Source organism: Physella acuta, unplaced genomic scaffold (genome assembly GCF_028476545.2).
Source record: "Physella acuta isolate Inbredline_101_S28 unplaced genomic scaffold, ASM2847654v3 ptg001259l, whole genome shotgun sequence".
Classification (NCBI taxonomy): domain Eukaryota; kingdom Metazoa; phylum Mollusca; class Gastropoda; family Physidae; genus Physella; species Physella acuta.
The window spans coordinates 102661-116224 of NW_026732774.1; the positions used below are offsets into that span (position 1 = coordinate 102661).

General features: G+C 39.3%; 1 protein-coding gene and 1 non-coding gene across 2 annotated transcripts; one reads left to right on the plus strand and one right to left on the minus strand.

Annotated features, from left to right (window-relative positions):
* Positions 1-476: 476 nt before the first annotated feature.
* On the plus strand, positions 477-7949 carry LOC131957714 (trypsin alpha-3-like). The gene is made up of 9 exons (XM_059322460.1): positions 477-578; positions 1273-1321; positions 1901-2027; positions 3452-3558; positions 4228-4335; positions 5155-5312; positions 5882-6024; positions 6991-7045; positions 7792-7949. The coding sequence occupies exons 1-9, from the start codon at positions 539-541 to the stop codon at positions 7893-7895; spliced, it is 891 nt and encodes a 296-aa protein (XP_059178443.1). The 5' UTR covers positions 477-538; the 3' UTR covers positions 7896-7949.
* Positions 7950-8069: 120 nt separating this feature from the next.
* On the minus strand, positions 8070-8141 carry Trnag-ucc (transfer RNA glycine (anticodon UCC)). Its single transcript has one exon. It is a non-coding gene; the product is annotated as a tRNA-Gly (tRNA).
* Positions 8142-13564: the final 5423 nt, after the last annotated feature.

The window sequence follows — 13564 nt, forward strand, 5'->3', positions numbered from 1 at the left end:
GTGTCGCCAAGGCAACAGTTACAAGATTCCTTAAAATTGTTAAATAATATTTCGACCCTGCGCAGGACCATCCTGCACGCAGGTACTGCCAATGTAACCTGCTTATACCATGCTCTTCTGGTATAGGATATTACAGTTAAATTCCTACGAACGAAGAAGAAAAAGGTCACAGCAAATAAATGTGTTATAGACGTTGTGTATCTGTCTTGCAATTCGTGATTATCATGTCGGCTGCGTTGAACTAATTTGTAGGTTCTTGAATATACCACTAGACTTAAAACGTAACTCGTAATTTTTATTTTAATATTATAAAAAACCTAAACATAGCTAGGCTATTAGAGAAAACGAAGTGAGCCTATGCTTATACGTTGAGTTGGCAAAGTTTGAGAATCAATCATATTCTAATTAGATCTACACATGACTGCAAACAGAATCCGACCACGACACTGAATCTTGAAGAGACGCCTCTGGATAAAATCGTGGTTAAAATTTTTATAAAGATAAGCGCTTGGTAGTTTCAGTTTTGTTAATTGTCGCCATGAGGTTTCTATTGGCACCATTGTTCCTTGCGGCCGTAGGTAAGCCGTTAAATTGTTCTTTAATACAAACTTACTGTATGTTTTAAATAGTTTTTGACTGATTGGGAATTATGTGAAAAATTAGAAAACGAGTCGTGTCTTCAGTCAAAAAGTAAAAATAAAAAAAAAAAAAACGCGTAGAATATGAAATCAATGGCTTCACAATGGGTGCGACGTGGTCAGGTAGGAGAACGGTTGATTGCTCACTCCAGAAGTCCTGAGTTCGAAACACGGGCAGACGATGATCGTTAGCTGGGGACAGCAACCCATCTTGGAGGGAAAACTCCAAGGTCAAATAAATTCTGCCCTGTGGTTTGTTCTTGAATGGAGAAAGGTTATGGAAAGTAGAGCAGACTGAAATCTGGAGTCAACGGACCATATGGCGCATAACATGTTGACACGCAATACTTGTATTGTGTTGGAGGGAATTCCCATCCAACATTTCAATTAAGAACAAAGAAGAAGAAGAGAGACATCATACCTAGAGTTTTGCACCGGGAGAAAATAGCTTTCAGTCACAGTTTAAAAAAAAAGAAGGCAGGAGTTACATCCCTTGTAAATAAATGAAAAAAAATTCCCCCTCTCCAACCTAAACTACAATCCAACTGATGATGCTTATTTATCAATGCATAAAAATACATAAAAAAGGTACAAGCAGTATAAAAAACTTATAGCTTCCTGTTTTATCTTTCAGCATGGGCTATGCCCAAGAGGTTCACCGAGCTCATCAGGGCGGATAGAGCGTAAGTAGCCATAGTGACTTCAGCAACTAACACGGAACATTGCTGGTTTCTCTGGGGGAAAGTACTGGGAGTGTTGTCTTGAAGAAAATAGTTTCTCTGAGAAACGTAGCATTGTCAGAACTAACTGACATAGACACTAATGTGAATATTGACTTGAACAATGACGTTAATAATGACGTCAACAAAGATGTGAGCATTGACGTGAACAATGACAAGAACACTAACGTGAACACAGACGTGAACACAGACGTGAACAATTACGTGAACACTGATGTGAACAATGACACGAACATTGACCTGAACATTGACCTGAACATTGACGTAAACATTGACGTGAACTTCTCAATTTTAGAACAGTAATGTGTGTATAGTGTATAGAGAATGTGAGAGTGATCTATGCAAGCTTGTCTGTTCTTACACGAATGAGAGATGAGTCATTACTACAGAAAGTCAAAGACGTGTGTTTAAACAATAGACCCGGTGCTTCAACAGAGATCTCTCGTAAAATAAAAAAAAAAAGCAAACAATGAGCAGGGTATCATTTCCATGAGCCTGATGTATTATTTTTTTAACCTACAGTATTGGTGACGTCATTGACGCTGCCGGATGCGGACACAGACCTCTGGCGTCAGGGAACGGAGTCTCAGAGCTGACCGCTCGTATCGTCGGTGGACATGAAGCCGTGCCTTACACCTGGCCGGCAATTGTAAGTACTGGACGGCAATTGTAAGTACTGGCCGGCAATTGTAAGTACTGGCCGGCAATTGTAAGTACTGGCCGGCAATTGTAAGTACTGGCCGGCAATTGTAAGTACTGGCCGGCAATTGTAAGTACTGGCCGGCAATTGTAAGTACTGGCCGGCAATTGTAAGTAAGTACTGGCCGGCAATTGTAAGTAAGTACTGGCCGGCAATCGTAAGTACTGGCCGGCAATTGTAAGTACTGGCCGGCGATTGTAAGTACTGGTCGGCGGGGCTGGTAAGTAGGTCACCAACCAGTTCTACGGCTCAATAAAACCTGCATGAGCCATAGAACTGGTTGATGACCTACTTACCAGTCCTATTGTAAGTATTGGCCGGCAGTTGTAAGTACTGGCCGGCAGTTGTAAGTACTGGCCGGCTTTGTTTTGTGTCATAACATGGTAGTTGTCACGTAAGTTTTTTTTTTTTGACATGTTTAAAGTTAAGGCTAGACATGGTTAGACCAAGGTGAATAGAAGACATTGTTTGAGCCTGTCTGTCTGTTCAGCGACGGTATCCCGTTTGTGTCGCGTCTTCTGTAGGTGATAGACTGCGAGTGTTACACTTACTTCAAGCACGACTCCCTCATGATATTATGGTCTTCGGTATAATAGGGCTGGTAAGTAGGTCACCAACCAGTTCAACGGCTCAATAAAACCTGCACGAGCCATAGAACTGGTTGGTGACCTACTTACCAGCCCTATTAAGAAAAGTACCAGTGAGTCGACACAGCACAACTGGGTACCTAGGGTTCATCGGGGGAAATTATGGCTAATTATCATTTCAGTGGACGCACAACTCCTTATTATAATACCGAAACAAAATTAGACATTCTCTAAATTTAATTCGGCTACCTAATTTAACCATGGTCGTTTTTTTTATTTTTATTTTATGTAAAAAGTAAATTTGTTATGCACTTAAACAAACCTGTGGTTATATTGGGGATAAAAACGCGATACAAAATTAGATATTAATGTCAGTGGCGTAGCGAGGTCGGGTGTTACCCGGTGCGGCACTTAATGGTGTCACTTCCAGAGGCGTAGCGACCCTTCCCGGCGCCCGGAGACAAACTTTCAATTTTCGATTTGCACCCCCCCCTTTCACCCTTGTCGGGATTAGTAAAATTTCCTCTTAAAAGACTATTTAACACTCGAATTAATTAAGTAGAATTGTCATTTTTCTCTATATATTTTGCAATTTTTTTTTTGCCTTGGTGTCACCCCCCCCCCCCCCTTGGTGTAAATTTGTAAAATAACTAACTAACAAATTAGCACTGATATTAAATCCTCCACCATAAACTAAATTAAGAACGCAGAATAAGAAGAAGCACTGATAGTATTAGTGATACTAGGGAGTGAAGATTTGACTCCATACTGTTGTGTGTCTTACAGTGCAGTCTACGGACGTCAGCTAGCCCTAACTTCCACATCTGTGGGTCCAACTTGGTGAAGAATAAGGCTGGTCAATATTTCCTCATCACAGCTGCCCACTGCTTAAGGTAATTTAAATACATAAAGGTAAAAAATTTAACTGGACACTATCAATCGCAGCTTCCCACTGCTTAAGGTAATTTGAATACATTGTGGTAAAGAATTTAACTGGACACTATCAATCGCAGCTTCCAACTGCTTAATGTTATTTAAATAAATGGCTGCTTGTTAAAATTAACTAGGTAAACATTGAGAGCTTTTACGTTTAAACGTGAGATTAGTGGATATTGCTAAAAGATTTGCAGGGTTTAAACGCAAAAACAGATTTGTTTTAAGAAACGGTTTAATATCTTAACATTTACATATAAGTTAATATATTATTATGCTTGTCCCCAAGTCGCCTTGTATTGTTTTGAATTAGAAAGACGTAGTTTTTTTCTTCTTCGAATAAGTAAACATATTATTACTTTTTTTTCTTTTAGAACAAAGCGACCAGTGTTTCTTCCAGACCTTTTTCTCCGGGGGGGGGGGGGGGGACACTTTAAATTTTCGGGGGGGGGGGGGCGGACTAAAATTTCCGGGATGGTGGGGCGGACACTGGAAGAAACTCTGAAAACGACAGTTTAATTCTTATGTTTTTATTCAAACTACTGCAGTCAAAATAAAAAGAACCACCGTCTTCATCTTCTGTATTTGATTATTCAACTTATTTTATTTTTTCACGCCCTTCCTCCCAGCTCTCACGCCGCCAGTGCTTACGTCGCCCACTGTGGTATACACGACCGTTCTGATGCCAGCGAACCACACAGAGTTATCATCCACTTCTCGGCCTTGACCGTGCACGCGTGAGTAATCGCTGAAAACATTTACTTCTTGTTAAGTAGGTGGAGCTCATGGTTGCTTACCTGATATACCGGAGTTCGAACCTCCGGACAGATAAAGCTCGTTAGCTGGAGATAGCAACACAGCTAAGAGACGGAACTCCGAAGTCTAACAGTAGGGGTGCCTTTAGCCGGTTGGACTTACCTTACAGACTCCTGTTTTCTTTCGGCCGCCTCTGCAGCTGAAGTTGATACCAAACGTATTATTTAGAATTTCTCTGTATTAAGTCAGTAAAGGTCAAGATGAATAATCTATGATGTCTTTATCTATTGTTCCAAAGTACCAATTTATTCATTTTCCCTGCCAAAGTTTTAAAAAATGCAAAGTCTATGAAAGCAAATCCAAGAAGAAAAGCAGGCTGAAATAAAAATAAAGTTTCCCCTTTCAAACCTGACGGTCTATGGGGCAAGTGAAGTAGAGTTCGCTTGTTTCTATGACCTCGGTATATGAAGAGATAGTGTGGTCAACCCTATGACCAGCCGCCTTTACTTTCCCTAACGTGCGTTAGGTACCCATCAGAGTTGGGTGGACTCAGGGACGGTCTACTGACTTGAACCCGGATTCGAACACGAGACTTACGGGTTAGCAGTCCAGCTCTCTACCGCTAGACCACTCCGTCCCGTAATACCTCATGATGTAGGAGGAAATCCAATCCATCCTTACAATTCAGAGCGAAGATGAATATATAACATTCTAATATAATGACTTGTTTTTAGATTGTTATATTTCAAAATATTAAATTACAACGCCTCTATACCGTCTAACACTTGATGGGCCTACAGAAGCTACAACTCCTGGACCAACGATTACGACATCGCCGTGTTCCGCATCTCCACCGCCTTGCCAACCAACAACTACATCCAGCCGGTCTGCATTCCCAACGAGCTATGGACTGACGGGGAACACGCCATAGTTGCTGGATGGGGAACTCTTTCTTCTGGTGAGTTTAGGAAAGTTTGACAGAAGTTTAAAGAAATGGTTTTGAAGTGTTAAAATGTGGATTTTACAAAGCTTTTCACACACCCGTATGCACTCACACACGCTTAATTACGTAGCAGCTTATACCCAATATTCACACACGCATATTTACATAGCAGCTTATACTTAAACCGACACATTCACATACTCAAATTTACATAGCAGCTCATACCCACACATTCACACACACACACATATTTACATAGCAGCTTATACCCACACACTCACAGACGCATATTGTCATAGCAGCGCATACCCACACATTCACACACAACACATATTTTGCAGATTTCAAATACATAGACACTCACAAACAACACACTCACACACATATACACACGGCAGCTCTCTCTCACATACCCATACACTCACACCCCCACATGGGCCTACACCGCAGCTCTCTCACACACTTGCATTCACTCACACTTATTTACACACAGATACGCACAGCAGTTCTCTCTCTCTCTCTCTCACTCAGACACTCACACTCACACACACACATACACGTAATACGACCTTTGACATCTCTAGGTGGCTCCTCCCCCTACAAGCTCCACCAAGTGGCCAAGCCAATCAAATCCAGGGCTGTGTGCGCAGAACGTTATGCTCCACTGGCCATCACTGCCCGGATGTTGTGCGCAGGTCTGCCGACAGGTGGCGTTGATGCTTGTCAGGTGACTTCCTGTTACATTACTCAACAGAAAAATAAAGTAGTAGATTTCCAGTTACTTTGTTAAATACTCTACCATAGCATAAAGTTGTCGCTAAGTTAAAGAAAATGTAATTTTCGAGACGGATATTTATAGAGGCAGGCTAATGGCCGGTGGTTGTCCATAAACGGGGTCACACTTATAGGGAGACACAGGGGATGAGGGAGGAGGATAAGGAATGTTGTGATGATTTGTGATGAATGCTAGCGGTTTGTGACGATGGGGAGGAGGGTATTAAAATGCGTCAAAATAAGTGTGGCGTCATTAATTGATGACCCACTGTACTCTAGAACTCAGCTTGATGATTGTTTACAATGTTTTGAGATAGACATGAAATAATTATTTAGACTGGAAATTACAGCTCCCCGCGTCAATAATATCAAACATGTGATGGTTTTATAAATCAATTTTAAAAATGATTTATAAACTATCGCATGATTGATATTTGCAGTTTGATAATTTGAGTTCATCTGTGCTTTAACAATTACCTTTAAATTCATTCTATCTATCTATGCCGTCCTTTGTTAGTCATAGATAAAAATAATAAAATAAAATAAATGAAGAGTATTACTATAGTATTTTTAAAGATCTTAAAATACATTGCCAACAGTAGTTACAATTATTTGGCGTAAAATAAAATAAAAGAAAAGCGATCCATTGGGCATGAGTTTCTTGACCTCGGAATATGAAAGGATAATGTGGTCAGCATTATGCCCAGGCGCCTTTACTTTCCCTAACATGAGTTAGGTACCCATCAGAGATGGATGTGGTCCGAATATTCTATTGATTTGAAACAGGAGTCAAACTCGAGGCTTGCTGGTTAACAGTCTAGCGCTATACTTCTAGGCCACGTCGTCCCATGTATAATACGATATAGTTAACAATATTTCTCGAAGTATTTAATAAACATTTTTTCTCAAATTTGTTTAGGGTGACAGTGGTGGTCCACTCTATACCTACAGACACAACAGATGGACACTTACAGGTATGCTACTTATGTTTATTTTACATTAAACATTCAGAATCGCTCTCCCGGATGGACATGCGTTTCAGCACTACAAGACCAAAGAGGGGCCAGAGACTTTTAAAATACATATCTTAGATAACAGAGTAGGTCTAAGCAAACGTGTCACTAGGTCGGGTGTCACCCGGTGCTGTAATTGAGGTTTTAACACCCCCCCCCCCCCCCCCAACAATTTAGCATTTTTGGCAGATTGTCATCTCTCTAAGTTTTTTTTTCAATTTTCTTAACTGGATAAAACATTGTTTTGACGGTCAATATTATCTTTTTCTCGCTTTGGTGTCACCCCCTAAATGGTGTCAAACTGTACGGACCCCGCACCCCCCCCCCCCCCCGCCTTGTTACGCCACTGGGCCTTGAGGAGAACGTAAATTTGTATATAACCGATGATTTAAGTCAGCTGAATCTATATGTTTAACGGAGTGACCGTTCCTTGCAAACAAAAACGCTTACAAGTAATAGTCACCAAAATAAAAAGTAAAAATGTTACTTCCAAGTTTTTTGTAACTATTTTTGTCCCACTCATTAAAGACTATATTACAATCTTTGTAATATAAGGTACGGAGGTAGGACCTATAGTTAAATAGTTAAATACTATATAATAAAATATTAATAAACTCATTGCACGTTGAATTTAATAAATAAAATAAAAGAACATAAAAAAATAAAAAAAATGAAAAATAAAAAACCGTTTTGTGTTCCTCCCATAGGTGTTGTGAGCTGGGGTATCGGCTGCGCCGAAGCTGGAAAACCCGGAGTGTACGCTGACGTAGTTGCACTGAAGGATTGGATCAACGGCATCATCAATCGCTAATAACATCACTTCCGTTTCGGGCTACACATATAATAAAAAATATCTCACAGGTTTTGCATTGTTTTTGTTTAATGTATGTATATTTGATTAAATAAAAAAAAAATTAGAATGCTAGTAAGTTCGGACTTTTAAAACTACTAATACAGAATTTACGGCAAAAGTTTGTAAAAACAATGCGTCAGCCGGGAATCGAACCCGGATCGACTGCTTGGAAGGCAACCATGCTAACCTTTACACCACCGACGCTGTGTCAAGTGTTTTCTTCGTTTTGTTATCTTGCGGGCAGAATCTTCTTTCGGGAGTTATCCTACCTTTCACGGCATAACAGACGCCATTTTGGCAACTATTTTTAGAAGCAGAAGCGAAATGCTTTTGAACTACCGTATACAATATAAATAATACACTCATTTTAGATAAGACTGCTACCTATAAATTGGGCAAATCAAAAAAGATATTTTAAATTACGACTTACACTGGTAAAATAAATGAAACTTTTTGGTAGTTATAGAATTTTAAAAAAAAGCTAGATAGGCCTATATAAATTATTATAAATTACTACTACTACTGTTGAGAAGCTAGATCTACCTCCAGAGCCGGCGTTAGGGGTGCGCGGGGCCTATGGCCAACAATCCGCGCGGGGCCTTATATTTTTTCATTGGTGTCTAAAACATGTACAGTGAGGCGTTTTTTTTTCTCTTCAACGCGAATTAATATTTATAACGATATATATGGTATTTTTAAGCTGTTTATCAATGTCGTATTAACATTAAGACACTGATTAACAAATAATTTGTTTACTTAGAAGTGCTTTTGAAATGTTGCTTGTTTCTGTTAAGGCTTTTTGTTTGAAAAGTAAAAAATAAAACAGATATAAGTTTGAGACACGCATTAAAGAGACGATGAACGTCAGCTTCAAACCTGATTTTTTTTACATTAAATGTTTATTTATGAAAATCTTACCAGTACGTTCACAAACGAAGATCTACTTTTCTTGCCTTTCGTGAGGAAAATTCCATGATTATATCATCATAGTCCAAAAAGGAGGCTATGTCTTTTTCTATTGACAGAATCGACAGGCCGCAGAGCCTGTCTTGGGACATCGTTGATCTCAAATAGTTCTTGATCAACTTCAGTTTGGAGAAACTTCTTTGGCGCTTGCCACTGTGACTGGAACTGTTAGCAAGATTCTGTAGGCGATCGCCGTATTGGGAAAGGAATCCCGAATACTCCAAATGTACTGAAGGCACTGTTTGGCTGACTTAATACCTTCGTGCACTTTGAAGCAACGTTAAATCGGTCCACAGTGGCAGGTGATAGTATCGATATTTTCTCAATTTATTGTGTGTTTACAGGGGCATTCAAAGTGTGTGGATGCCGGGGAAAATAGCAAAACATTTATAGATTTCGGAATAAGCTCGAATCGTGAAAAACACTGTTTACAGCTATACATATCCAAATGAAATGACTCTCAAATGTAATCACGGACGCTCAGTAAGGTGGAACACTGGTGTGGGGGGGGGGGGTGACAGTTGGTGGGGTGAGGTGAAGCCCGTGAAGGATAACTGTACATTTAAATCTATGGGATGCCAAACCCTAAAAAAAAATCAGTTCGGGTACTACGTTACTGGATCTCTGACCGCAGCCATTCAAGAGAAGGTGCGTGTTTATAGAGCGTCCGCGTATTACATTACAGATTAAGACCGCGTTCTCACAAGAGAAGGTCCGTGTCTATAATTAGAAAGTGAACCATGTGACAGCCAGCGTCATGTTATTTATGAGTTTCGCGATGGCATGCTCGGGCTGCCGGTAATTTAGACGTTTTAGAAATCAGGAGAATCAAACAGTATAGACTTTATAATTTGTTTAGTGTGCCTACACTATTTTAAAACAAGAATCACTTTGGCCTTAACTATTATACTGAATATCCCTACACAGAGGCGTAGTGAGGAGGGGGGGGGGGTGCGGATCGCACCGGGTGACACCATTTAGGGGGGTGACACCAAGGCAAAAAAATAGCAAAATATATAGAGAAAAACTTGAGGGGGGGGGGGTGCAAATCGAAAGTTTGAGGTGGAAGGGGGAGGGGGTGCAAATCGAAAGTTTGAGGAGGGGGGGATGCAAATCGGAAATTTGAAAGTTTTTTCCCGGGAAGGGTCGCTACCCTTCTGGGGGGGGGGGGGGGGAAATGACACCATTAAGTGCCGCACCGGGTGACACCCGACTTCGCTACGCCACTGTCCCTACAATTAATTAAAATAAACATGTGCTTAATCACTTTACGAATACCGTTAAAGTTTACCAAAAAGAAAATGGACATAATTACTGTATAAATGCCCTTCAAAAATATAAAAATAAGTACAAGTATAATGTATTTAAAGATGACCTGACAATATATAAAATAAATATGAACATAATTACTGTATGGATGCCTATCAAACGTATCGTGGTGAATATGCATAATTACACAAAAGATGCCCATACAGTGTATAAATTATGATTTTAGGGATAAATACTCTGGATTTCCGGGGCATGTCCCCATCCGCTCTCTCCCCCCCCCCTCCCCCTCTGCAAGCCATCATCAGGTCACTGACTGTTTACTACAGGCACCACCGCCTGCTCACTAAAAAAAAACGTCTTCAACGGTCCGCAAACAATAGGGTATCTTTTACGTTTTTCCCGATTTTACCTCCCATGTCAGGTCGGGGGCTAATTCGCGACCGCCATCTCCAGTCACCTCAGGACAATAGCGAGTCGACCGTGTCAGCGATGTGTGACACTAATGTCTTTCTTTAGAATAACGGTCTGTCCTAGTCCATGTAGAGGATAACTCACTAACATCAGCCTTGGCCTCAGTTTTAACATACAGCAATTTCGGCCATTTAGTTGGGGTTTTTTTTAAAATTTAATTCAGCAAAGATTATTTAAGTTTACAAACTAATTTAGGCAACAATGGCGTTGCTGAAGCGCGGGGCCCCTTCAAGCGCGGGGCCTAGGGCGACCGCCCCGTTTGCCACCCCCTAACGCCGGCTCTGTCTACCTCTTGCACATTTGGGATATAGATCTACTGGCTAATAATCTTTATAAGTAAATAAACCTGTTTTATTTTATTTTTTGTAAACAGCCTGTTGATAATTTCAGTCGTCTCACGTTGTACTAGTTAGACACTTTTTTCCGGGAAGATAAAAATAGTGTTTAAAAATATATATTTTAGTTTACTTGGCCCTTGTAGGTATAGTTACAGATCTAGTAAAACTGTGATGGCGTGGTCGAATGGTAGAGGGTTCGGATCTGGGTTATGACTAGTGACTGACCACACCCTCCCTTCATTATGCCGAGATGAAGAAACATAAGAACTCTACATCATCTGCCCAATGGATCGCTAGGATGAAAAGAAAACAAATCACAACCATTGACACCACTGTCTATGGGTACAGGTACACTAGACCTAAGTCCTCGCTGTCTATGGGTACAGGTACACTAGACCTAAGTCCTTTCTATATAAAGGTGTTTTGTATAGTTTCTTTTTCGTGAGCTGAGTTTCTTTTAGGCATCTCTTCAGGTGAGATGGGGAAGAGTCCTCTGGAAGAAGGAAATAGAATTTATATTGAAAAAAATATTTTTACAAAAGTCCGCCCCCTCCCCTCCCGGAAAATTTAGTCCGTCTCCCCCCCCCCCCAAAGTCTGAAAGAAATACTTCTCGTGTGACGAGTTAAATGTTTTATCCTGTCCCTAGCCACAATTCCTTGGCCAGAGATAGACAGCCCCCCCCCCCCCATAATAGCTGGGGGTGACCCAGTGATGAGTACCCAGAACAGGACTTTAAATCGATTCTTTCACGTTAATAATTTGTGCTGTTCGACCCGAACACTTGAATTATCTGCCTAGTAGTAAGCCTTAGATCTAAATACTAATACGTATTTTGGTGTCGGCCTATTTTATAATTAAAAAATGTACACCTGTTCGTTTTGAACCATATTGGAACCTTTTCCATTTGAACCGAATTTTTACAAATTATATTCCATTTCACGAGACCCACAACTTATAAACTAAGTCATAGGACACCCCACAAACTAGCCAATAATCGAGGTCATGTGACCTCAGATATTATAATCAAAGTCAAAGGACCCAACAATCATTATCTAATCCAAGCCATAGGACCCCACAAATTACATAATAATCCACTTCATAAGACCTCAGATATAATAATCCACATCATAGGTCCCCATATATAATAATCCAGTTCATAGGACTTCAGACATAGATCTATATCCTCACTAATTTGATCCAGTTTATAGGACCCTACAAATCATACTTTAGGGCCCACAAATTAGAATCCAGATCAAATGAAACATAAAAAAAAACAACCACCACAGTGTGTTCAGTTATTTAATCAGCAATAATAAATGTAATTGGTCGGCAATATTCTTCTATGAAATCAATGGACCACATTGTGTTGGCTATAATTACAGTTTGCATGAGGACAGTGAGAGTAAATAAATAAAATGATGGTTTAGTCACGTGACACCTTTTATTTCATGAAAGACAACTCTTATGTATTTTTTGGGTAAAACAATGATTGTTGTTTTCTCAACTATTTCAGATTCTTGCTAGAATAATGCCTTCCTAAATGTTTTAAGAACGTTTTTATTACATTACTTCACTTAATCCTGCGATTTTATAGGCTCTACTTTACACAAGTTTGAAGAGAGTTGAAAAATATTAAATAAAGGGTTGGCTAAAAATGTGGAATATGGATTTATTCATGTTCATGACATGTTTGGGGGGGGGGGGGGGTCATCCATAAATGATGTCACGTTTTTCTTGAAGATTATTATCATCCTCCCCCAAACAGTCCCCATTGTCAAACATTGTCACAAAATTACCTGTTTATTTTTATTTAAAAACATCGATTGCTTTCTAAAATATTTTTAGAGTTCAGTCAATTTGAAAATATTTATCGATTTCTAATATAATTTATTAAAAAAAAATAGCCATTAAAAAGCGAAATAAGGGTTAAAATTCAGTTTCTGATATTACTTTTTAAACTGTAAAAGAGTGTAATGGCACTTTCTGAACACCCAACACCCCCCTCGTCATATATCGTCACAAAATTCACCCCCCCACCACGCCCACGTGTGTGACATTCTTTATGGGCGACCCCTTTAATATAACAAAGAAGTTAAATATTTAACTAAATGGATTGTAACAATATGTCATTGATGAATATTTGTCAAAGGTTGCCTAAACAAAAGAGAATCTGTATATGTAGGCTGTGTGATTATATATATATATATATATATATATATATATATATATATATATATATATATATATATATATATATATATATATATATATATATATATATATATATATTATAATCGCTTCCTTGAATTATTATTACTGGAAGAAAAGACTACGTATCTGACTTGACTTTTCAGTTTTTAATAGACTCGCTTTAGAGAAATTTTGATCTAGAACTTGTATCTCTTTGGTACTTTTTCATGACGTTTTTTGTTTGACTATATCAGCCAGATTTTCCTTTTCTTTTTCAACTATCTGATTGGCGATTAAAAATACACTAACATTGCACGTGACTTCCCGTAACCTACTTTCCACAACACGGCTTATCACAGCAAAAAAAAATCTCATCTTGAATGGTTTAAAAA

Excerpts from the sequence above, each read along its gene's own strand:
- LOC131957714 (XM_059322460.1), top strand. The coding sequence starts at position 539 with ATGAGGTTTCTATTGGCACCATTGTTCCTTGCGGCCGTAG. Across the intron at positions 579-1,272 it reads ATTGTTCCTTGCGGCCGTAG|CATGGGCTATGCCCAAGAGG; the intron begins GTAAGCCGTTAA and ends TTTATCTTTCAG. Across the intron at positions 4,336-5,154 it reads TCGGCCTTGACCGTGCACGC|AAGCTACAACTCCTGGACCA; the intron begins GTGAGTAATCGC and ends ATGGGCCTACAG.